Source organism: Leucopleurus acutus (genome assembly GCF_964270905.1).
Source record: "Leucopleurus acutus genome assembly, chromosome: 19".
NCBI lineage: Eukaryota > Metazoa > Chordata > Mammalia > Artiodactyla > Delphinidae > Leucopleurus > Leucopleurus acutus.
The window spans coordinates 47,069,551-47,094,693 of NC_139161.1; the positions used below are offsets into that span (position 1 = coordinate 47,069,551).

General features: G+C 45.2%; 1 protein-coding gene across 1 annotated transcript in view; it reads left to right on the forward strand.

The window, feature by feature from the left end:
* The window catches only part of VPS53 (VPS53 subunit of GARP complex), a 124,277-nt gene that overhangs the window by 29,468 nt on the left and 69,666 nt on the right, over positions 1 to 25,143 (forward strand). The window contains exons 5-10 of the mRNA XM_082859861.1: positions 2,590 to 2,676; positions 6,217 to 6,332; positions 8,008 to 8,127; positions 18,719 to 18,797; positions 21,383 to 21,526; positions 22,330 to 22,472. Of these exons, the coding sequence (XP_082715987.1) occupies positions 2,590 to 2,676; positions 6,217 to 6,332; positions 8,008 to 8,127; positions 18,719 to 18,797; positions 21,383 to 21,526; positions 22,330 to 22,472 (689 nt within the window). The remainder of the gene's footprint in view (positions 1 to 2,589; positions 2,677 to 6,216; positions 6,333 to 8,007; positions 8,128 to 18,718; positions 18,798 to 21,382; positions 21,527 to 22,329; positions 22,473 to 25,143) is intronic.

The following is a 25,143-nucleotide window of genomic DNA, read 5'->3' on the forward strand; positions in this document are numbered from 1 at the left end:
ATAGTCCCTGATTTTTTCTCCTGTCACTGGTGGTTTTTCTCTTGCATCTTTCCTCCCTCCTTTTTTTCTCTTAGACTGCTGAACATTGGAGTGTCCAAGGGCTCAGCCCTGGGCCATCTTCTCTTCTCTTCTTTTCTCTTCTGTCTGTACCCTCTTCCTAAGTGATTTTTAGTCCTACAGACTTAAGTGTCATCTATAAGCTGATGACTTCTGAATTTCAATTTCTCTCTTCCAAGCTCCAGACTCATATGTCCATCTTGATATCTCCACTTGATATATATGTATGTATCCCTAGGTGCAAACATGCATTTGCCCAGGCTGGTCAAAAAGCCCTGGAAATAGACCTAATATCTGTGTAGCTTTCAACACCTATTATGTCATTGAGTCTTCCCAACAACACCTGAAGTAGGTGGCATCGTCACCACTTTGCAGATGAGGAAACTGATCCCTAGAGAGGTTGCCCTGCTGGTATGTGACAGCAGAGACAGGCCTCAAACTCCTGCCTTCTGGCTGGAAAGTGGAGGGATTTCTCACGGCACCACAACTGTTTTGGGGGTGCTGAATCTGGGAGTGAGGGAGGCAGGACGGTAGGAAGCAGAGAGGAAGCAGCTGCTGAGTGAGGCACCCTCTTGGGAGGGAATGGGTTTGAGAGGGGCTGCTCAGTGAGACCCAATTCCATTCCATCGCCCCTTTTGATTGGTTACTACTCTTCAGGTAAAACTTCCCGAGTTACGGATTTTGGTCTCTGATAGCAATGCCAACTGTTGTTCTAAGACCAAACCTTCTGATGATTAAAATACCTCTGTCCAGGTGACAGAATGACAAGTATAAAAGCTTCTTTGCTCCCCAGCCTTGGTAGATATAAGTGAAGCGATCCAGCAGAGCAAACGCCCACTCCCTGCCTGTCCCAGGAGGTGGTGAGAGCCGCTGTTTATTCGACTAGCATCACCTCAGACTTGGCAACAAACGGGTAAAGGAAGCCATAACACAGTCACACGCAGAAGCTCGGTATCCTTGTCCCCAGGCGTGAAACCCCTGCAGATCCCAGAGATGAAGAAGGTCAGAAGAGAGCTCTGTCTGGGGCTGAGCCACACACAGGGCGAGGAGCTGCAGGGGAAGGAAGGAGTCCCAGCATCAGGAGAAGTGGGCCTCCCGGAAACCTGGGAAAGACAGGGAGATCCAATCCCTCCTTCCAACAAGGAAGGGCTTCCTGCAGCGGAAGCAGACTTAAGTTTGCTTTTTGAGCATGTTTTTCAGCCATAAAGAAAACGTGTTAGTTCATAGTCTAGAGGTAGCTCTTCTGCTGGGTTCTACTGAAGGCGGAGGTTCAAATACCTCTGTCAGGGCTTTTGACTTTCTCCCCACGTCGCAGCTTTACTGTCCTCTTTGCTCTGTCAGGGTGTCCTCAGAGAGGCTGGCTGTTTCCCCCCTGCAGGCACAGATGGCCACACACAGCTCTAGGGCGATGCTGGCCTTGTCATTACATTTACAAAGGGTTCGGGAAGCCATGTTAGGGCAGGCCACTCTTTTTTTTTTTTTAATTATTATTTTTTTTGATGTGGACCATTTTTAAAGTCTTTACTGAATTTGTTGCACTATTACTTCTGTTTTGTGTTTTCGGTTTTTTGGCCGTGAGGCATGTGGGATCTTAGTGTCCTGACCAGGGATCGAACCCACATCCCCTGCATTGGAAGGTGAAGTCTTAACCACTGGACCGTCCGGGAAGTCCCCAGGCCACTCTTAAATCCAAAATAAAGTGCGCTCAATGAAATAAAGTGGGAGTTCTTTTGGCTGCTGCCTCTTTCACCAGTACGTGTGTTCTTCACGTGTGCGGCTGAGCGCCCTCTCCCCTCCCCTAACACTGCTTCCCAGACTCACGCAATTACCACTGTGGGTTGTAATGCTTTTAATGGGTGGCATCCATCTTTGTTGGTTTTTATTTCAGTGGAAACATTTAGCTCACCGTTAGGTGTAAGTATTCCTTTCTAACTTCATTTCATTGGTTTCCAAGTGGGGTACTTACAGATGTCGTTAAGGTCTGCCCATGGTTTTGGAGTCCCCATGCACAAATGTGACTGTTTTTTTTTTTTTTATGGCATCGTCTTCTGGAACTCTCAAAACCTAAAGCTTCCCCTGCCCCCAACTTTGAGCCACCTATGTCTCTCTTCAGGGTTTTGAAGGTTACTGCATACGTGCACACACACACACACAAACATACACACACAGATGTGCATGTCTTATTTATTCGTTGTCATCACTGATGACAGTGATGTCATCAGTGTAGTAATCACTGATACAGAGGGAAATATGTGTAGTAATTAGGTGTAGTAATCACTGATACAGAGGGAAATAGTTTAGTTTTTAAATTAAAACTTTATGATGCCACTTGGCAAGAGCTCTGAGTGTTTATTTGCCTGTATCCAAATGGTGGACTCCCTCTGCCTCTGCTGCTTCGGCCTCAGGTCTGGTAAAATTGTCAGTGCAAGTGCAGCGAAGCAAGAGAGCTTTAGGCATTTTCTTCTGAGGCTGCACTTGATCACAGTGTAGGGACCGGTGCTGCCTTGTTTTTCATTTATGCTCTTTTTCTAGGCACTTGAAGAGGCCCAGAAAGCGATTCAGCAACTCTTTGGAAAAATCAAAGACATCAAGGACAAAGCAGAAAAATCAGAGCAAATGGTGAGTTCCGGTCTCTTCCGGACATTTTTGCGCCGGAAGAGGAAGTTGGCTTCTCGTCCAGTCACACTAGTCAATAGACTTGGTCTCCCTCTTCCTGCCAAGCACAGCGCCCACGTCTCCAGTGCTGGCCCTGGGATGACGTCCATTCAGGAGGTGCCGCTAGACAGGCAGTGACTCACTGTCTCTGCTGCCCTGTATTTGCAGCCCTGTTTTTAAACAGGGAAAGTTCTCTTCTTCTCCTTTCCCCAAAATAGTTTCCTAGTCATTTTGGATTCCTTTCTCTAGCATTTGTTTATATCACGTGTTTCTCAGTTCAGATGTATGACATGTAACTTGGCATTGCTTGAAAACTGGACCTGGATCTGGGAGGTGGGCCGCATCCTGCCTGTGATACGTGCTGAGGGGCTTGAGTAAACTCTCCCTCTACGCAGTGCTGCCCTCGGGTGATGTGTTCAGGGACTTCCACCGACCGAGAGGCCCGCCAGTTTCTTCCACTCTTAATAAGAATAATAACTACCTCAAAGGGATGTTGTAAGAATTAAACGTATGAAGAACACAGAGCGTAGTACTGGGCTGGGGTTAGTTGCTTAATGAACGAAGCTATTATTAATGTCATTCTTTTCCCCCTACTCGTTTTGGTTATAAAAACTCCTAAACCCTCCCAGACTTCTCTGCCTACATCTTATTATAATCTACTCAGGAACAGATCCGAGGTCACACTCCCATGGACCCTTCAGTTCTCTTCAGTGGCCATTTGGCAAGACTGGACAGGCTGTGGAAGGCGGTGGGGGCGGGCCTGGCTTCAGCGGAGGGCATGGGGCGGTGGGGTGGGAGAGGGGACAGTTGGATACCATTAGTGAGCAGCATGGCCTCTGACGTCAGACCGCCTGCCTTCAGATCCACCCTCTCTCCTTCCTCCCTGGGGGCCTTAAGCAAGTCACTTACCCCCTCTGTACCTCAGCTGCCTCTCTGTGAAGTGGAGGTAATATTTGTGTGTACATCACAGAATTGTGGAGATTCGTGAGCACTTAGGATTCTGACCTGCTAGTCTGGACCACGCTCCCTCTTGAAGCTGAGGGGGGACGCAATAACAGTCTGAGTAGACCGCTCCTAACGCCAGTAGATGTTTTATTTGAAAGCAGTCTGGGACTTCCCTGGCGGTCCAGTGGTTAGGACTCTGTGCTTCCAATGCAGGGGGCGTGGGTTTGATCCCTGGTCGGGGAACTAAGATCCCATAAGCCGTGTGGTGTGGCCAAAAAAAAAAAAAAAGCAGTCTGCTTCCCCAGACGGTGCTTTGCTAAAGGGAAGAAGAGGATATTTGTGGAGCTGTTTCACTGTGCCAAGCACTGTGCCCGTTCCTTTATACAAGTGATCTCACTTTGCCCTCACAACAGCCTTACAAACTCGGTTTTACTCTCATTATTATTTTTATGATTGACCATTTTATCAGTGAGGAAACTGAGACTCAGTGAGGCTAAGCCACTTGGTCTAGGACACCGAGTCGGTGAGTGAAAGAGCCGAGATTCAATCTGAGAACTGTCTGACTCCCAGACCTGCCACGTCCTGTTCTGTCCTTTTTTGGCTGCCCAGGGGTAACAGTTAAGGTAAATTAACGACCAGCATTCTGTTTTGCGAACCGGTCTGGCGAACCGGTGTGGCCTGAGCGCCACTTGCGTGAGCTGCCATTAAGGGCTTTATTTGGGGAATAACAAGAAGTTGGGTTTGTCTAGGGAAGCACAGGGTGTGTGATGGGGAGAGATGGGGAACACTGGGAGTGAAGGGACCAGTGAGCTCCGGTGCAAAGCAGCGAGGGCCCGGAGGAGGAGCAGAAGGGACAGAGTCTTGAGATGAGGCAGAGGAAGAATGTTCCGGATATAATGACTGACTAATGATGCAGGACCTGCAGGAATGAGAAGACTGGTAGATGACGCTGACTTTTTTTTTTTTTTTTTTTTTTTTTGCGATACACGGGCCTCTCACTGTTGTGGCCTCTCCCGTTACGGAGCACAGGCTCCGGACGCGCAGGCTCAGCGGCCATGGCTCACGGGCCCAGCCGCTCCGCGGCATGTGGGATCTTCCCGGACCGGGGCACGAACCTGTGTCCTCTGCATCGGCAGGCGGACTCTCAACCACTGCGCCACCAGGGAAGCCCTGACGCTGACTTTTAACACAGGAGTTGAAGACCCCTGATGCTAGTGCTGGAGCTAAGGAACCCAGGAAGAAGTACAGGGATTTTTTTTTTTTTTTTTGATGGGAAAGAGAATGATGATTTATTTCAGAGTTGGAAGGGTAATTAGATTATAAGGCCGAACTCCTATATCTAGTTTATTATATCAGTCTTGATCGTCTTTCCCCCCAGACTCAGTTATTTGGTAAAGGTGTGGTAGGTTCTTCACCTCTTCCCCAAACCCCCACGATAGAAATAGAGACATTTTGGTGGCCTGAGGGTCACAGAGAGAGCAGGCTTGATGGGCCAAGTCCCCGTGAAAGAGGCTTTCTCTGCTAGGATCCAGGTCAGCCTTGCGGCTTTGTAGGTGTGGATCTCAGCTGTACAGGTCGTGACCTTTACTTCATAACTCTACCCAGGATGATCAAACTCTAAAAAATCAGGTCATGTGAATTTAACTCACTACCGGCCTTTTTCACTTTTAATGGGAGACCTATGTTTCCAGTAACTAGGATGTTTGTGCCTGGTATCCAGGGCGCTCCCTTCCCTCCGGGTGTCATAGAACCTGGGGAACCTAACTGCTCTTCAGAAAGTTTCTTGTTCAGCATGGACTCAGGCAGTTTAGTGGAAGAGTCCGCCTGGGTGTTAGTAAAGGTGGAGAATTGTTCCCACCTCACTACTGAATGTACTTTTCTAGTGACTTAAATATACTTACATTCCCAGCTACAGAGTTTCTTTCTCTTGGACCCGCTGGATCAACACTGTTGGAATTTTACTCCCCTGATGGCCATCTGTCTCCCTGAAGGCTCTGCTCTTAATGATGTCATGTTAAGCTTACTTTGCGGGGGTTACATTTCAGTCTTCTTGAGATTTGAGGAGAAATCTGGAGACCGGATAATAAGCCCTAGATCCACGAATAAAGCCCATCTCAATAGAATTAGCTGAGTCATACTATGCTATCCATTTTGTATGGAACCTAGTAACCCCGGTGCCAGAAGGCATACTTCCCTGACCTTGTTCAGGAGGAGATCGGCGTCCTTGGCTGCCGGACACCGTGTGCTCCATACTCAGTCACCATGTGGCTCACTCCTCTTTACTTGGGGTGAAGAATAAAGTTCATTTCATTCTCACAACTGAGGATTTTGTAACCCTGGGTAAAGTCTGCTGAAGAAATGCCCAATTAAATGTAAACGGGCTGATTGGAAATTATTTTGAGTATGTATTGGGAGGACACCTGTGTTTTCTCCGAGGGCTAACGCAAGTTATGTTTGTCCCTATTTCGTTTGCATTATTTTCTCCGGAGGCCATTTGCAGACCGGTTGACGTCTGTTTTAACCCTCCTCCTTTTTCTCCTGTGGTTTTTCACTGTTTAGGTGAAGGAAATCACCCGCGACATCAAGCAGTTAGATCACGCCAAACGCCACCTGACCACCTCGATCACGACGCTGAACCACCTGCACATGCTGGCGGGCGGCGTTGATTCCCTCGAGTAAGCACGTCAGCGGTCCCTTTCAGGTCCACGGGAAATAAATGTATCAGAGGAGATGGCACTGTAGGTTTATTTACTTCTCAGCCAGGAGAGTCTCATCATCCTGGCCCACTTCCTGCAAAGCGGTCTCAGATGTTTAGTCACCACTTTGGCTTTGTGCCCTCGGGTGCTCAACGTGTAACAGACACCCGAGACTTTGAGGTGAGGGGCAGGTGAGTCTGAAGGGGCCCAAAAAGCATGTGGAGAATGACTTCAAGAGCACAGGTCATTTCCACGTGGTAGATCTCTACCACGGAGGCTGACGAGGCAGTGTGGGGCTGTAATCACGCCCCCAGCCTGCGCGTTGGCAAGTTTTCCTGCTTATGTTGGGCTCAGTTGCACTGTCGTTGAACATGCCTTATGGAAACAGATCCTTGTACCCACTTCTTTCTTTTTTTTTCCACCCACTTGTCCAAAGGCAGAAGCTTTCTGTTTGGCTTGTAGGGGAACTATAGGGAATGGTACATGAGAACATGAGAAACAGTATTAAAAGGAAGAGTTGGTTATTGACCACAACGAAGCAGCCCAAAGACCTCCTTTCCTAGAAGATTCTGATATTCCTGTTCACTTTTGTGGTCTGTCTCATGAGAATTGCCCCTGTCCCAGCCTCAGTGTAATCTCATGTGTGGATAAAGAAAGAGCACCTCCATGGGAATTTAGACACAGTGTCCAAAGTTGGGGGAAACAGGGGACAGACTCCTTCCTGGTCTCTCCCAGAGATTGCATGGTCTTCAGTGAGCCCTGGCCTGTTCTCCTGCGAGCAGTGATCGGAGAGGACAGCACGCCCATAGGAGACTGGAAGAGCAGTGTCCTTGTCCCTTTCCCCAGGTGCTCAGTGCTTTCCAACAAACCAGCAGACCAGGCAGTGATAGCAATGTAACTCCTTGGCTTGAACTTGAGCCTGTCTTTTTAAATGCCTTGTAAAGGAAGTCATAAATAATACGTTTAATTAAAAAACCCAATCCTAATGAAAATTTTAAATCTAATAGTTTGTTCCTTCCTTGCTGTGTGTAACTTGATTTTATCAGCATCCTTTTATTTAAGCTTCATTAACCTTAGCAGCAGGGAACCTAAACATACCTAAACATACACAGAGTTGCTTAACATTGGCTTAAAGTCTACAGATTTGAGTTAACATGTAAGTGCATATACATGCTCTTTGTTGTGTCCTGAGATATGTTTGGTTTGCCCAAATGCCGTAACCCTCCAATAATAACATCCCGACCCCTGCTCTCTGTCAAAAGCCAACTGATCCATAATACCCAACCCAAATCCCAAATCCACAGTCTTCCCAGATTCCCCTTCCCCCGCCCAGGGAGACTCCATCACTCACACATTCTTTTCTACGTCCCAGAGCACGTAACTTGGACTTCTGTTTAGAGCTCCATTCATCCTACTTGGTACTACTTAGATGTGTCCTGTTGCTCTCCCTTACTAACTCATGTTCCCTTAAGGATTTGGACCTGGTCTTATTTTTTTTCTCCCCCAGTGCACAGCACCATATATATTCAGTGCTCAGGAAATGCTTATTAAGTTGAGTTGATGTCTGTTTTAGAGCCGAGAGTAGGTTGGTCCATATCTGTATCTTGTGTCCTTAGTGTTTTTCTGGAGTCCTCAACTTCCTATTTCCTTGCAGAGCCATGACCAGGAGAAGGCAGTATGGAGAAGTTGCTAATCTTCTTCAGGGCGTAATGAATGTTCTGGAGCACTTCCACAAATATATGGGAATTCCACAGATCCGGCAGCTTTCTGAAAGGTAAAATGTCATTGGAGAAAACGATCTTCCCTTTTAAGAGAAGGTGGTGCTGGGAAGTGCGTAAGCACTCAGCTCAGGATGTTCATTGTACAGTCTCACTGTGGGAAGGAGCCTCAGAGGTCACCTGATCTGACTCTGCCTGTTGCAGACGTCCCCTCTCTGTCCCCTCACCACCTCCTTACCATGTCTTCTAACACTACCTGTGTTAGATAGTTGCTGTCCTGGTTCACTGGAGTGAACCAAGCCCACGTTCGTGAGGGAAGCTGTTCCAGTTGTCTGCTTCCTTGTAACAAACCAACAAAACGCAGGACTTAGTGGCTGATGACAACAGTTATTTCGCTCGTGTAATGTGGCCTGGCCCAGTAGGGACAGCTCATCTCTGCTCCGTGCAGCATCAGCTGGGGTGGCTCCACAGGGGACTGGAGGATCCGTTGGTTTAATCTCATGGTTGGCAGATGGGTGCTTGCTGTCAGCTGCGAGCTCAGCTGGGTTGTCCTCCCTGGGCTGCTTGGGCTTCCTCATGGTGAGGTGGTGCTGGGGCCCATGAATGAGCATGCCAAGAGAACCAGGTCTTAGAAGCCACAGAGAGTCGTTTCTGTAGTCACAAGCCTGTCAGGATTCAAGAGGAAGGGATATAGCCTCCGCCACTCCCAACGGGAGGAGTGTCAAAGCCCCATTGGTATAAAGAGCACGTGGGGGACTTCCCTGGTGGCGCAGTGGTTAAGAATCCTCCTGCCAATGCAGGGGACATGGGTTCGATCCCTGGTCCAGGAAGATCCCACATGCCGTGGAGCAACTAAGCCCGTGCGCCACGACTACTGAGCCTGCGCTCTAGAGCCCGTGAACCACAACTACTGAAACCATGTGCTGCAACTACTGAAGCCCGTGTGCCTAGAGCCCATGCTCCGCAACAAGAGAAGCCACTGCAACGAGAAGCCCGTGCACAGCAACGAAGAGTAGCCTCCGCTCACTGCAACTAGAGAAAGCCTGCAGCAACGAAGACCCAATGCAGCCAAAACTAAATAAATTATTTTTTAAAGTATTATTAAATAATAATAAAAAACGAAGAGCACGTGGGATGAGAGATCACTGTGGTAGTCTTTGCAAATACAGTCTGCCCTTGAACTTCAGATGTGACAGAATGATGACTTAGCCTCTTTAAATTTGTTCTTTCCTTCCTATTCTGTTGAGTTTTAATCCTAGATTCAGAGCCAGTAGAAAGAAAGGCAGATGCTTAAAGAGAAGGAAGATGAGGATCTGGAGGAAGATAGGGGTGGGGAATTTAATGCCTTTTCTGTTAGAAGTAGCAGCAGGGAAAATACTAAGAGACAGTCAAAATTGATGGATCACAACCTTTGTTTTGCAAGAAAGAGGAAACGAAGGGGCCGTTACTCAGCAGGAGCCATCATTTTCAACTCTGCTTTCTCATGAGGCCTGATGGCTGCAGGCCTCTTGTTTTCTAAGTTACTTTATTTCTAATTATATAAGTAATACACATATACATTTTCTTTATTAGAAAAAAGTCAACATACAGATGAAACTTAAGTCCTCTTTAACTATACCTCACACCCCAGTGCTACCCATAGAAGTAGTTACTATTATCAATTTAATGCTTATCCTCCAGATTTTTTTCTGTGCATTTAAATAAATCTGTAGTTTTAGATTGTGGGTTTATTTTGCTTTGTTTAGTTTTAAATAAATGATCTCATACTGTATGCTTCATTCTGAAACTTTCTCTTTGTTTTTAGCTTAGCAGTGTATTCTAGAGGTTTTTCCACATCAGTGTATACAAACCTATCTCATTCCTTTTAACAGATGCATAGAATTCTGTAGTATAACATACCACAGATTTAAAATTTATTTTATTTATTTATTTTTGGCTGCGTTGGGTCTTCATTGCTGCGCACGGGCTTTTCTCTGGTTGTGGCGAGTGTGGGCTACTCTTGGTTGCAGTGCGCGGGCTTCTCACTGCAGTGGCTCCTCTTGTTGCGGAGCACGGGCTCTAGGCGCGCAGGCTTCAGTAGTTGTGGCACATGGGCTCAGTAGTTGTGGCTCGCGGGCTCTAGAGAGCAGACTCAGTAGTTGTGGCGCACGGGCTTAGTTGCTCCGTGGCATGTGGGATCTTCCCGGACCAAGGCTTGAACCCGTGTCCCCTGCACTGGCAGGTGGATTCTTAACCACTGCACCACCAGGGAAGTCCCATACCACAGATTATTTAACCATTTTCATATCACTAGACTGCTTCTAATTGGAAAAATATACTCCCTTTTGCACATCTGCAAGTATTACTCTAGGATAGATTCTGGGTGATAGGTCACGTGCATTTAAAATTTTAATAACTGCTGCCCCTTTGCCCTCCAAAGAGGCTTGATTTATTTATAGTACCATCTGCATAGCATGTGAGTACCCATTTCCCCATATCCTCAACAACACTTGGTATTGTCAGTTTTCCTTTTCATTTATCTGATGGATGAAAAATGGTACCTAGTTCCTTTCATTTTCATATCTCTGTTAACTAGTGAGGTTAGTTTCTTTTCACTTGATTATAGGCCATTTGCATTTCCTCTGTGGAATGCCAGTTTATATCCATTGTCTGTTTGTCTACTGAGTTGGTTATCCCTTCCTTATTGATTTGTAGTTCTCTATGTATTCTGGATACTAGTCCTTTGTCAGATCTGCCAGATCTTGCCTGCAAAACTATGTAGGTGTGTCACCTGTTTTCAAGGCAGATCTTTGTCCTTTCAGTTTCTTCAATGGTAATTGGTCTGTTCATGTTGCCTACTTATTTTTTTTCCTTTTTAAAAATTGTGTTGAAATATACGTTGCATAAAATTTACCATATTAATAATTTTTTAGTGTACAATTTCGTAGCATTAAGTATCAATAAATTCACAGTATCGTACAACCACTACCACTCTATTTCCGAAACTTTTTTATTACCCCAGACAGAAACTTTGTATGCATTAAATAATAACACTCATTGCCTCCTCTTCCCTGCTTCTGGTAACCTGTGTTCTATTTTCTATCTATGAATTTGCTTATTCTGGGTACCTCATATACTTGGAATCATACACTATTTGTCCTTTTCTGCCTGGCTTATTTCATTTAGTACGTTTTCAGGTTCATTCGTGTCATATCATTTATCAGAATTTCATTCCTTTTTAAGGCTGGATATTTTATTATGCATATAGACTATATTTTGTTTGTCCATTCATCTGTTGATGGACACTTGGGTTGCTTCCACCTTGTGGCTGTTGTAGTGTAGACTAAGCAAATCTATCGTCTGGTGCCTATTAAAAATCTGAAGTCCATCTCATTCTTATTCCTTTATAAAATAATCTATAAAATAATTAATTTTGTTCTGGAAGCATTTGAGATTTCGGGATGGGAGAATCAGGAATTTTACTAGGACATGGGTCTCTTTTCATTCATGTTGCTCTGTACTTAATTGTATTCTTTTCTTTTTTAATATTGTATCTTAATGAATTAATTTATTTTTTGCTGTGTTGGGTCTTTGTTTCTGCACACGGGCTTTCTCGAGTTGTGGTGAGCGGGGGCTACTCTTCATTGTTGTGCGCGGGCTTCTCACTGTGGTGACTTCTCTTGTTGCGGAGCACGGGCTCTAGTACGTGGGCTTCAGTAGTTGTGGCATGCCGGCTCAGTAGTTGTGGCACACAGGCTCAGTAGTTGTGGCTCGCGGGCTCTGGAGCACAGGCTCGGTAGTTGTAGTGCATGGGCTTAGTTGCTCCGCGGCATGTGGGATCTTCACGGACCAGGGATCAAACCCGTGTCCCCTGCGTTGGCAGGCGGATTCTTAACCACTGCGCCACTAGGGAAGCCCCCTTAATTGTATTCTTAATCTGAAGACTCATGAGTTCCTTAAATTCCAAGCAATTGTTCTCCTTTATTTCTTCGAGTAGTTTTTATGCTTTGTTCTCTGTGTTCTCTCTTTGTGGAATCCCTAGTACATGAATATTGGAACTTCTAGGTCTGCTGCCTTGTTTCTTAATTTTTTTAAATACCTTGTATCTTTTTGTTGTGTTAAGCTGAGTTCCTCAACTCAACCCCCCTGTTTTAATTTATTCTTCAATCTTGTCCATCCTGTAATTTCGCCCAGCTGTTGAGTTTTTATTTCAACAATCCAGCTTTAATCTTCAGGGTATCTAGTTGATTCTTTTTTCATGGGCATATTAAGTCTCTCAGGGAGTATAAACTATATGCGTTTTAAAGTTCTGAGTCGCCTGCTCCATCTCTCTGTCCTCTGATGTCAGGTCTTCAGTTTGCTGAGCTCGATGACTCTCTTTCTTGCTGTTTGCACTCTGCCAATATTTGGTGATTTCTAGCTGATCGCTCAGTCTTGGCTGTGAGATTCTCTGTCATTCTGATCAGAGATGCTCTTTTACTGTCACCTGCTCGTGAGGGGGAGGCGGGATGTGCCGCTCGGCTACGTGTGCCACAGACTGTGCTTCTCAGGTGAGGTGGAGCTGGAGCTGGGGGAACTGCCAGGTGGGATATGCTGGTGGCTTATCTTCTGGGCCCGAGGGCTCCCTGATCTGCCTGGATGTTGTCAGCCCTCTGGTCCCTGCTGGGCTTCTCAGACCCACACCCATTCCTGCTGAACGCTCAAGGCAGGGGTGAGACCTGGGCACTGGCTTCATGGCTCCTCTTGCAGGACCCCAGCGTATCCCTCCAGCGGTTCCCTGGGCCCCCCTCCTGCTCTGGTATCCACTCCCCTCGTGTCCTTCATCTTTGAGAAGCCATTTTAGGCAGGGGTTTCCTTCTTCAATCCTCTCCTACCAGAGTTTCTCGTCTACCACTCCTTTTCTTGCCCAGTTCTGGATTCTTATTAAAATCTTTTCATTGGGCTTCCCTGGTGGCGCAGTGGTTGAGAGTCCGCCTGCTGATGCAGGGGACACGGGTTCGTGCCCCGGTCCGGGAGGATCCCACATGCCACGGAGTGGCTGGTCCCGTGAGCCATGGCCGCTGAGCCTGCGCGTCCGGAGCCTGTGCTCCGCAACGGAAGAGGCCACAACAGTGAGAGGCCTGCATACTGCAAAAAAAAAAAAAAAAAAAATCTTTTCATTATTTCTCAGTTTCTGGGACAGGAAGGGGAGGGGTTGCCCTGCGTGCTCAGGGTGCCATCTTAGAGGTGAAATGCCAAGGAACTGTTAAGGAATGTTGGAACAGAGCTTGGCGGAATACTCGGGAAATCACCACCCTTTCCCTTATCCTTCCTAAGCCCTTCACACTCAGAGCTGGCTGATCGCCATGTCACACTGGGGATGTGAGGCAGCCAGGAGAGCAGACAAACGGGGCTTTGTGAGCTGCAGGAAAGAAGGAAGCTTGGATGGAGAAGGCAGACTCACTCTCAGTGGATGCGGGGGAGAGAGGAGAGGCAGCATCACCTCCCCTTACCCTCCTGATAATCCAGAGTTGATCTTTTTGTTCCCCGTTCACTTGTTCTTCTCTTCACTCACTAATAGATACTTACCACACACTTTTGTATCCCAGGCCCTGTGCTGGGGGACTGAGGGCACAAAGATAAGAAACACATACTCTCTGCCCTCAAAGCGCTCACCGTTTTTGTGAGAGACACTAATAGAAAATTTCAGTATAGGATGGATATAGTATATGTACAGGCACAGCAGAGAATTGATAGACTGACCCTTCAGGGGTCAAGGATAGGGGTCACAGAAAAATTCAATTTTAATGTGATCTTAAAAGAATGGGTAGGATCTTACCACCAAGACAAGAAGGGGGGGGGAAATAGGAGAGAGAGAGAACATCGAGGTACTTGGGGAGACAGTGGAGGGTGAAAGTCTGTCTAGGTAGGCAGGGTCAGATTTTATATGCCTCGCTAAAGAATCCGTTCTTCATCTTGTGGACAATAAAAGATGTTAAGCGGGGAGAGGCATGGTCTCATTTGTATTTTGTAAAACTCTTGTGGGTTATAGGTACAAGAGACTGGAGGTTGGGGCTATGTTCTGGATTAGAAAAGATGAAGACCATACCATGACAGTGACCATGAGGTCAAGGAGTTGTGGGGAAGAGTTGGTTACCCATTGGTTCCATGAGATGGGCATTGCTGAATGGCAGGAACGTGGCAGAACTGAATTTTAGTTATAAAAAAGCACCATAGGGACAAACAAGAGAATGCACTCTTTTAGGATTCCTTGCCTTTTAACACTGTTTTCAAAGAAGTGGTTTTATAAATTTGAAGGAACTTTGTGATCACTGCTGTAATAACACTCCCCTTAGGAATGGAAAAAGATAACATTCTATCAGTATAGTTTGGTGCTCCAGCCATTCATTATCATGTAGGGTTGCTGCAAACACAGGAGGATTTACTTTTCTTTTAGTTCATTTCACAACTTCTATTTGCAAAAAAAAAAAAAAAAGTGTTGATTAACAGAGAATATATACTATTAAGTAACACGAAAAATAGCGGAAGGGAAGGAATCTCTCGTTTCCAGTGTCTGACTACAGTTCTTTTTCAAGAGGTACTAAAAGTTTGAGGAAAGTCCAGACTTCTTATTTTTAGCATCATTTCTGGTGAATATTCCTCCCGTATGTTTACATAGTGACAGTAGAACCATCTGGAAATGATAGAAATAGCTTGTTTGTTTGGGGGGAGGGGAGAAGGCAGGAGAGTTACATCCTGCGTGCTGCTTCAGGTTCTCTAACTTAATAGCTTGCTGTCTGTAAACTGTGGAAGTCATACAAAGGGTTGTGTTCTGAAATCTTTGCCTGTACATTTGACATATGAAGTTCATAGGCTTTGATTTGAATATAGCTGTTTCTTCCAACTACCCTTCTGGAAAATGCTTAAACGTTAATGTAGCGTTGAAGGAAAGATTTTTTTTCTTTAATGTCATCTTTACGTTTCAGATCCTCTGGCTTAAGAATATCCATGAAAGCAAATGTGTCTAGTAATCAGTCAGTATTTCCTGAGGAAGAATGGAAGATTCTTGCATTCTCTTGAAACCCATGAAACCGTTGAACTGAAACATATTTTTCAGGGCTATTTCTAACCTCTTATACATGACAGGTACTTGGCAGGTTGAGGGGATCACATGGCTTAGTGATCAAAGAAACTAAAGTGGAGAATGAAAAGGGCTGGCTAATCAAGTGTACTTCAATAAAGTTTGAAAAAAAGAGAAAGAAAAGGCCTGGTTAGCTGTGTGACTATGACAGAAAGAACTTAAGTTTCAAAAGAAAGTCTAAGGGTTGTACTTGATGATCTCGAAGCATCCCACTGAGTCACTCTAAGGTTCTGGGTTGAGATTCTGTCTGTTTGGAGATGGAGCATCTGACTAATCTGACTGACTAACCATTCTGTCTGGCACTCCGTATGTTGAGAGGTCAGTTTATTGCGAATCATTGAGGGTATTTTCTTTAGGACTCTCATTCACAAGGTATTGGAAGCATCAGGGTTATTTTATCCATAAATGTCTAAGTGGTTTTCATAGTTTGCTGTCCCTCTGCTGCCACCCCTTATGAAGCACATTTAGGGAATGGCGCCCTTGAACAACCCTTGGTCACAGGGCGTGGAGGATGCTAGGAGGCAGTTGGTTCACCTTCATTTCCGGGCAGCACAGGGAATCTTTCATCTCCTAAGAGTGGTCAGCGCTGAGTTGTCACCACCCAACCAGGCCGAGCTTATTTGGATGCCAGGAGGAATTGTTATTTCCTTTCTTCTCTAGTAGTGGTAGATTGATTTTCGTAACGATGACTAGGAAGTCTTGGTAGCTGAACTCACATATATGCTCCGCTAACAGAGTCTGTTGCTGCATCTCTTCCCAGTAGGAACTTACTTTTCATCTTTGGAAGAGGAAGGAGTATAAAGGAGTGAGACCAAAGCTGTGTTCTTTTAAGTATGTTGATGTCTTTCTGGGATCCCGCTCAGGCAACTGATTATAAAGACTGCTCTTCACATCTTACCCTGAAAGTACACGGATCATGGTTTGGGTTTATAGGTACCATCGTTATTGTCAGTAAGGGAAATGGTTTCTCTTTCATCTGAGTAACTGGTAGATACTTCAGGAACTATGCTTGGAAACATATTATTATAATTATTATTATTCTGCTCCAACATTAATTAAACATCCGACTTCCAGTCACCTGTAAAGATGGATGCCATTGCCAGCTAGCGCTGTAAGACGGGTGTGGTAGAATAGTCAGGATCGGAGCGGATACTGAAAGGCATCTAGTCCAGGCCTCCATCCCCACCCTCTGATTTCACAACCATTCTTAGTCGTGGCCCACATAGGGGAAATGGCTTAATTAGGATTACATGTAGCTCACCAGTGGCACAGCTAAGTCTAGACTTTCTCAAGAGGTGACCTTGGGAATGGACTGAAGAAGAAGGCAAGGGGGTCTGCAAATCACAGCCTGGTACTTCTGTATTTATCATAGGCTTTGGTTGTCTTTTCAGGCACCCAATCTCTTTTTTTTTTTTTAATGGATTTTATTGAAGTATAGTTGATTTACAATGTTGTGTTAATTTTTGCTGTACAGTAAAGTGATTCAGTTATACATGTATATACATTCTTTTTCATATTCTTTTCCATTATGGTTTATCACAGGATATTGAATATAGTTCTGTGTGCTATACAGTAGGACCTTGTTGTTTATCCAGTCTATATACTGGGTTGGCCAAAAAGTTCATAAGATCTTACGGAAAAATGTGGACGAACTTACCCAATATAATAGTTTGCATCTGCTAATCCCAAACTCCCAATCCATCCCTCCCCCACCCTTCCTCCCCCTTGGCAACCATAAGTCTGTGCTCTATGTCTGTGAGTCTGTTTCTGTTTCATAGGTAAGTTCATTTGTGTCATTTTAGATTCCACATATACGTGTTAGCATATGGTTTTTGTCTTTCTCCTTCTCACTTACTTCACTTAGTGTGATCATCTCTAGGTCCATCCATGTTACCTCAGGCACCCCAATTTCAAATCTGGTTAAGAATATGGAGTTAGCGGATGGTGGGCTGGGTAGGGTGACAGAACCAGAGCCGGGACCATCTTTACCACTGAAGTGCTCAGGGGCCCTGAGAATAAGACTATGACTGTGTCTGGCGGGGCTGGAGCTCCTCCTCCAGGAATGATCCTGTGGCTTAGGAGGGAACCTGTGCTCTCTGTGCGCTGCCAAGGGGAGAGGAGGAACAGAGGGGCCTGAGGCTCTGGAAGCTCCGTCTTGTGACCTGGCACCAGGGCAGTCTGTCTGCCTGGCCCGTTATGTGGAGTCATAAGACCTTGGAGGCAACGGCTTAACAAAAGCGTGTTCTCTTCTGTCCTGTCAGAGCTCACACTCAAGGAATGTTTCCTGTGGTCCACTGGGCAACTGTAGGTGGATGGCCCTGATTCTGCCTTGGGGGCTCCTCCGGTGATAGCCTTAACTCTGTCGTTTCTAACCCCCTCGGAAGGTGACTAAAGAGGCTGCAAACCCACCTATAAGAGTGGTTTTAAAAGTTTTGAAGATGGTGGAAAAACCCTGGAAAGTATTTGGAATAAGGCATAATTATAACTATGCCATAGAAAAGCCAAACTGTTTTGGGTCCTGACTGGCCCCTCATTAAAAAAAAAAAATCTGAGTACGTCGCCAGGCACTGCCTAGTAGCCAAAGAAATTGTGGTTTTGAGCTGTTCGCTATTTCTAGAAACTTCATAACGTTAATTCCAAAGTAACAGGGCGGAGACCAAAAAAGGAAGAACGTTATTTTACGGTGCTTTTAGCAAAGATAAAATATTTGCCGCAGGCACAGGGCCGTCCAGCTCTGAGGATGGCTGGTGGGAGGCATCCAACTCCTGGGGCTGGTGGAGGACAAGCTCCTCACAGGAGGCTGACCCCTAGCTCCTTTCCCCTCCCAGCTGCTCTCCTTCCTCCTCTTTCCTCTCAGCGGACAAGTATTTCTTGAGCTCCTCGCTTCCATACAAACCACCGTGTTCAGGACCGACTTCCCTGTTCTAACTCATGCTCAGGATAACTCAGTTTTCATCCTCACAGTCTTCTGAGAGAACTTAAATCTTCGTTCAGTGGCCTTCACCCTCAATTAGCAGTTCATTTTATCATTTGGATCTTTCTTACTTTAGAAAACATGCTTTTTTGTTCTCTTGTTGAAACTTGGGATCCTGCTATTAGTTTGCGGGTTGAAAAAACAGCGACTCTGAAGCACTGTGGAGCCCTCCTCCCATCCCATACTCCATGGAGCTGGAGAGTAGTTATACCAGTAACCCGAAGTGGATTTATATGTGATTTGGGCATTATTATATAGCACTTTCCTGCAGCATAACTACCCCCTAATGACATTTTGTAAAGATTAACATATACTACCTCACAACGGGTGAGAGGTGGCCCAGGAGAACTTTGGGATGTGGAAAATCCGTAGTGAGCATGAATCCGATGCCTGCGTCCTGGTCATAAACCTGCTGCTAACTAGTGTGTGACCTCTCTTATCTAGCCACCCCTCCCCCCTTCCTGGATGATCCCTAAAGACTTCAACAGTTCTAACCCCTACGGATCTGTGCATAATTACTTACGGACATTTGGAAATTTATACCAGGCAATGATATGTTCTCTTTTCCCTACAGAGTGAAGGCTGCCCAGACCGAGTTAGGACAGCAAATCCTGGCCGATTTCGAAGAAGCATTTCCTTCCCAGGGTACCAAGGTATTGTTTTGCATTTTCCCTTCAGTCTTTGGATATTATCACCATTTGTGCCTGAGGCACGCTCACTGTAGTTACTGTTCATTGACCATTCCAAAAGCGTTTGCCAGCAGCCATAACGTCTGTTGGCTAGAGGTTCAGGGTAATGAGACCATCCTTGATTTTAAATATCCCAAAGCAACAATTGATTCCCCATCTGTGTCCTCCCAGCATCAAAAAGTGAGGATTTGTTTCAGTTTAATTTAATGTGTGTCAAACCCAAGATGTCTGCCTGGTAAATTCCTTCTTTTTCTCATGGCTATGTTTTAAAAAAATAATAATAATAAATTTTTTTCAAGCCACAGTGTTTTTTAGGATCGTTACATAACTTCTTGGTTTCAGTTTGGTGAAGAGACAACTGGGAGGAACGTCCCCAGGCTTATGTAACTCTTGGAGTGACACAGTTAGGAGGCTGGCTTTTAATGATCCTGTTCTTTGGGATTAATCCCTTTAGCTCTCACTGGTAGCATAGCTGTTTGTGTTGTGTCTGCAAAGCCCACGGTATTTCACTTGTGAGCTATTGGTTACACTTCTCATGTAACAAGCTTTGCCTCACTTGGCCATCACCGTGCTGGGGTAACTGCCGGGGTAACTGCCTTCAGCTCCATCCTGCAAATTATAGCAGACATAATCTTAATGCTTTGCATGTGTTGGGGAGAGAAGAACCCTCAGAAGCTTTTTTCCCCCTCTATTATTTGAGCTATTTCAGGAGAAAGAACTGTGCAGCGCAGAAGTGACCCAAAGCACACGCCGGCAAGCAGCACTTGGTGGGTGGAGATGGGGGATATATGTTCATTCACCGAGCCAAGGAACGTTTCCTGGATCTGCTCTATAATTCAATAACTGGAAATATCTTAATCGTTTTTCTTTGCGCCTCATAAAAGAAACTTAGGACGTAGGTGGGGGTAGCAGCCCCAGCTTTGTAGATTACCTTCTACAGGAAACCTGCCTCTGATTTTAATGTCATATATTTTGGCTGACTTCTAGCAATCAGGTATTTTATGTGTAAAGCACGTTCCTTTGCGGACTTCATCTTCCTTATTCATTTGCTCTAAGTGTGGAGAGTGGATATTGGAAAGCTGTCGTGTAAAAAGGGGTTGTACAGTATTCACAAATTACAAACACTAGCCTCTTCTTAGTCCAGGGCCTGCTACACTATACTCTGCTGTTCACCCTGGTTTTAAGAAGTTTCAGAAAAATGTGGATGAAACCCAGCTTTATCATTTAGAAAAAAATAATGTTGACCTACATTATGTCTTTTTCTCAGACTCCACGAGGCAGATGAGGTGAAAAATGGTTTTCTTTAACAACTTGCTTCCCTTTTCTCTGTCTGGGCGACTTTTTTTTAAGAGTTTTCTTTTTTCCTTCTGAATGACTATTGACTTCTCTTAAAGGCCTTGTGTTACTATTACTATTTCACAAATGGAAATAAAGATTTTTTTTTTTTAATTATCCAAAGGTTACCTATTAGGTCCTTTTTAAATGAAAAAATCTGAACCCATGAGCCCATAGGTTTTGGCTTTCGTGACTTCTCTGTCAGATCAAACATTTTCATCTGGAAGCCAGAGTTGAGCAGTCAGGGTGCTCAGTGAATGACAGAACAGCCACTCAGCACGGAGCAAGTCAGAATTTTAACAATTTAGCTCTCGGACAGCTTAGGTAACACTTAGGAAACTCTTGAACTTCAGTTGAGGTGGATAAATTGGACAGAATTGACAAAAAAAGAAGTCATAAAGATTTGGAAGACCCTTAATCATCACCTAGTTAAAGTCCATTATTTTTTTTCACTTCTATTTCAGATGAGTGTCAATAATTGTGCCAAAGCCATGTGGCTATTTAGCCAAGCCAAGAGCAGGTGCCAGGTGTTCTTTTCGCTATAGCCCACTCAGCCAGCCATGTTCATTCAGTGAGTTACTATAAAGAAAGGGTCAGCGAGACTGAGTTGCCTTCAGTAATACAAAGGCCTTCCCACCATGATGTATCAATACAGCCCCTTGAGAGTTACTTCTACTGTTTCTTTTCAGGTCAAGGGGCCAGTATCATAATGTTTTACCTTTGGCTACCTGTCTGCATGGTTGACTATCACTGGGACAAGGCTGGTGGTTTAGAACCGGGATTTAGGTTTTAAATGCCAGCACACTGTTTGGCACAAATATAGCACCTTAGGAACAGGAATCCAAGGTTCGAATCAGGGGAAATTGGCATGTGTGGAGTGAGACTGGTATCATTCTGATTCTTAAGGCTCTTCAGCAAGGCGACTTCAGTTCAGATCGCAGAAGTTTCTACCATCATTGCTGGCCCTGTTTCTAAAATGTCTCATTGCTGATTCATGGAGTAGCTTTTATACTGGCTACTGCAGACTAGCTTAATGATTCTTTCATCAAGGAACAAGTAACTAAAATATCCATCCACAGCACAAGAATGAGTGTCAGGGGAGTGGAAATAATAATAACATCATGAGTAGAACAAGAAGCCGCAGCTGTCAGAGGCCATAAGATTTAAAGGTCATTTCTGGCTTTTGAACTGGTGTGTGTTGTTTGTTTTTCCAGAGGCCAGGAGGACCCAGCAATGTCCTACGAGATGCTTGTCTGGTTGCTAATATTTTGGACCCCAGAATCAAGCAGGAAATCATCAAAAAGTTTATTAAACAGCATCTGTCAGAGTATCTAGTACTTTTTCAAGAAAACCAAGATGTAAGTATTGACCAAAGGAGATCAGATGTTACATTTGAATTTATTAGTTTATTTTAAAATTTATTTTATTTTTGGCTGCATTGGGTCTTTGTTGCTGCACGCGGGCTACTCTTTGTTGCAGTGCGCAGGCTTCTCACTGCGGTGGCTTCTCTTGTTACGGAGCACAGGCTCTAGGCGCTCGGGCTTCAGTAGTTGTGGCTTGCAGGCTCAGTAGTTGTGGCACGCAGGCTCTAAAGTTCAGGCTTAGTAGTTGTGGTGCACGGGCTTAGTTGCTCCGCAGCATGTGGGATCTTCCCGGACCAGGGATCGAACCCGTGTCCCCTGCATTGTCAGGGAGATTCTTAACCACTGCGCCACCAGGCAAGCCCTATTACGTTTGAATTTTATTGAAAATTGATTGCTCTCAAGTCTGTGATTTATATTTTATTAGTGTTACTGTCTTAAAATGTTGATTTTTGGACCATGAACCCTAGGGGCTGACTGTACAGTTCAGCAATTCTTAACCATTTTGGGGTCACTGACCCTTTGGAGAAATTAATGAGAGCTACAGATCTTCTCCCCAAAAATGCACCTATGCATAAAACTTTGCATACAGTTTCAGGAAGTTTGTAGAACCCTGAAGCCCAGTCATAGACCCCAGGTTAAGAACCTCTGGATCAAGTAAAAAAAAAAGTAGCCTAGACTCTGAAACTGTGAGAAATTGGTTTTGTCTTTGTTGGTTCTTCTATGTTTTTGCTTATTTCCTTGAACTGTCAATACTGCTTCTAAGCAGCGGGGTGGATTTTGTTCCCTGCCTCCCCAAGGTTGCCTGGCTGGACAAAATTGACCGGCGCTATGCCTGGATCAAGCGCCAGCTTGTGGACTACGAGGAGAAATACGGCCGGATGTTCCCGCGAGAGTGGTACATGGCGGAGAGGATTGCAGTAGAATTTTGCCACATCACAAGGTAGATGCCAACTCTCTACTGGTTTTGGTGTTGATTGGAATCAATTGAAACCAGTTGATTGCAACCAATCCCCCAGGCTCTACAGGCTCCGTGTTGTCTTGTAGATTTGGTACTACTCCCACCTTTTTTGGTTTGTTTGTTTGAAAGTCATCATTTTAATGAGAATGTCTTCACCTGTGCTGGACTCCCCTCAGAGAACTCCTTTCCTTTTGAAAGTCAGATTTTATATACCCCAAACCAAGTCCCAAACTCCAGCTGTAGCTATATCCCACCTTCTCCAACTTTAGAGTTCCAGCCCTAGAGGAGAGAGCATTATGTGAAGGCAAGGTAAACACTTGATAAGGAGACATGGAAAAGGTTACATGAGAAGCCCTGGGCCAGTAGATTGTAGCCAGAGCACTTGTATTTGTGTTTGTTTTGCCTTAAGAGTAAAATATACCCAACACAGCAGCTATGTCTGCTCTTATCTTTGCTCTAGGACTTTCCTATAGCCTCGCCCTTGCCTTGAACAGCCTGCCTTCTTAATCAACTAAAAGTTCATCAACCAGATTTCCCTGTAGTGGTTCAGTGCCCCACATTTTCCCACGTGTCTGTATCACCTATATCAATGTGCAGTGAGAATACATCCATCATTGTTCTGCTTTTCTTTTTTTTAAAATAAATTTATTTGTTTATCTATTTATTTATGGCTGCATTGGGTCTTCGTTGCTACATGCGGGCTTTCTTTGGTTGGGTCGAGCGGGGACTACTGTTCTTTGCGGTGCATAGGCTTCTCATTGTGGTGTCTTCTCTTGTTGCGGAGCACGGGCTCTAGGCACATGGGCTTCAGTAGTTGTGGCATGCAGGCTCTAGAGCTCAGGCTCAGTAGTTGTGGTGCATGGGCTTAGTTGCTCTGCAGCATGTGGGATCTTCCCGGACCAGGACTCAAACCCTGTGTCCCCTGCATTGACAGGTGGATTCTTAACCACTGTGCCACCAGAGAAGCCCTGTTCTGCTTTTCTACTTGCTGGGTAGGTGGTTCCAGAGGGACAGGGGCAATATCTACTTCAGTGACATAGTAGGCACTCAGGAAATAGTTGTTGAGAACATTTCCCACCCCAATACAGTGTTTATAGTCTTTGGATAGTTAATATTATTGGCATCTGAGTGTTCTAAGCATTTTAAAGACCTTCTCTCATTCATCCTGTCTTCACTTTCAATGAGTGTAGCCCAGGGCCAGATAGTCTCTCTTTTTTTAAAAAAAATTTGTTTGTTTGTTTGTTTATTTTTGGTTGCATTGGGTCATTGTTGTTGCCCACGAGCTTTCTCTAGTTTTGGCGAGCAAGGGCTGCTCTTCGTTGCGGTGCGCGGCCTTCTCATTGCCGTGGCTTCTCTTGTTGTGGAGCACGGGCTCTAGGCACGCGGGCTTCAGTAGTTGTGGCACATGGGCTCATTGGTTGTGGCTCGTGCGCACTAGAGCGCAGGCTCAGTAGTTGTGGCGCATGGGCTTAGTTGCTCTGTGGCATGTGGGATCTTCCCAGATCAGAGCTCGAACCCGTGTCCCCTGCATTTGCAGGTGGATTCTTAACCACTGCGTCACCAGCTAAGTCCCAGATAATCTCTTTATATCAAAGAATTAAAGCCCAAGAAGTATAGATCGACGTATCCATTGACAAAGCTAGAGTCAAAAGTTTTTATTCTTTCCTTGCAGCTTTACCACAACAGTGGTGGGAACGGGCTTTTATTGGTTATGTAGTCCCTTCTAATAGTGCACAATTACATTAACTCCAAGTTACTTAATTTATTTTTTTATTTTTTATAAATTTATTTATTTTATTTTTGGCCATGTTGGGTCTTCATTGCTGCGTGTGGGCTTTCTCTAGTTGCGGCGAGCAGGGGCTACTCTTTGTTGTGGTGCGTGGGCTTCTCATTGCGGTGGCTTCTCTTGTTGCGGAGCATGGGCTCTAGAGCGCAGGCTCGGTAGTTGTGGCGCACGGGCTTAGTTGCTCTGCAGCATGTGGGATCTTCCCGGACCAGGGCTCCAGCCCGTGTCCCCTGCACTGGCAGGCGGATTCTTAACCACTGCGCCACGAGGGAAGCCCCAAGTTAATTTATTTATTAATTTATTTTTAAAAAATATTTATTTAGGGTGCGTCAAGTCTTAGTTGCCGCATGTGGCATGCGGACTTCTTAGTTGTGACATGCATGCGGGATCTAGTTCCGTGACCAGGGATCGAACCCGGGCTCCCTGCGTTGGGAGCGCTGAGTCTTACCTACTGGACCATCAGGGAAGTCCCAACTCCAAGTTAATTTTTTAAAAAGTCCCATATCTAAGCATAACTGAACCACCTTAGAGTAATTCATGGTAGTCATCTCTCTTAAAATCATAGGTACAGTCAAGTTGTATGCTTTAAGGGCACATTGTGGGGGGGTGGGGATTTCTTAAGGGATATTGGCTGTTGTTTTTTTTTTTAATAGGCTTTATTTTTTTAGAGTAGATTTAGGTTCACAGTGAAATTGAGAGGAAGATACAGAGATTTCCCATATACCCCCTGCTGCCCCATCCCTCCAGATAGCCTCCCCCATCATCAACATCCCCGACCAGAGTGTACCCTGTGTTACAATCGCTGAACCTACACTGACACATCATTACCAAGCAGTCTGTAGTTTACATTAGGGTTCACCCTTGGTG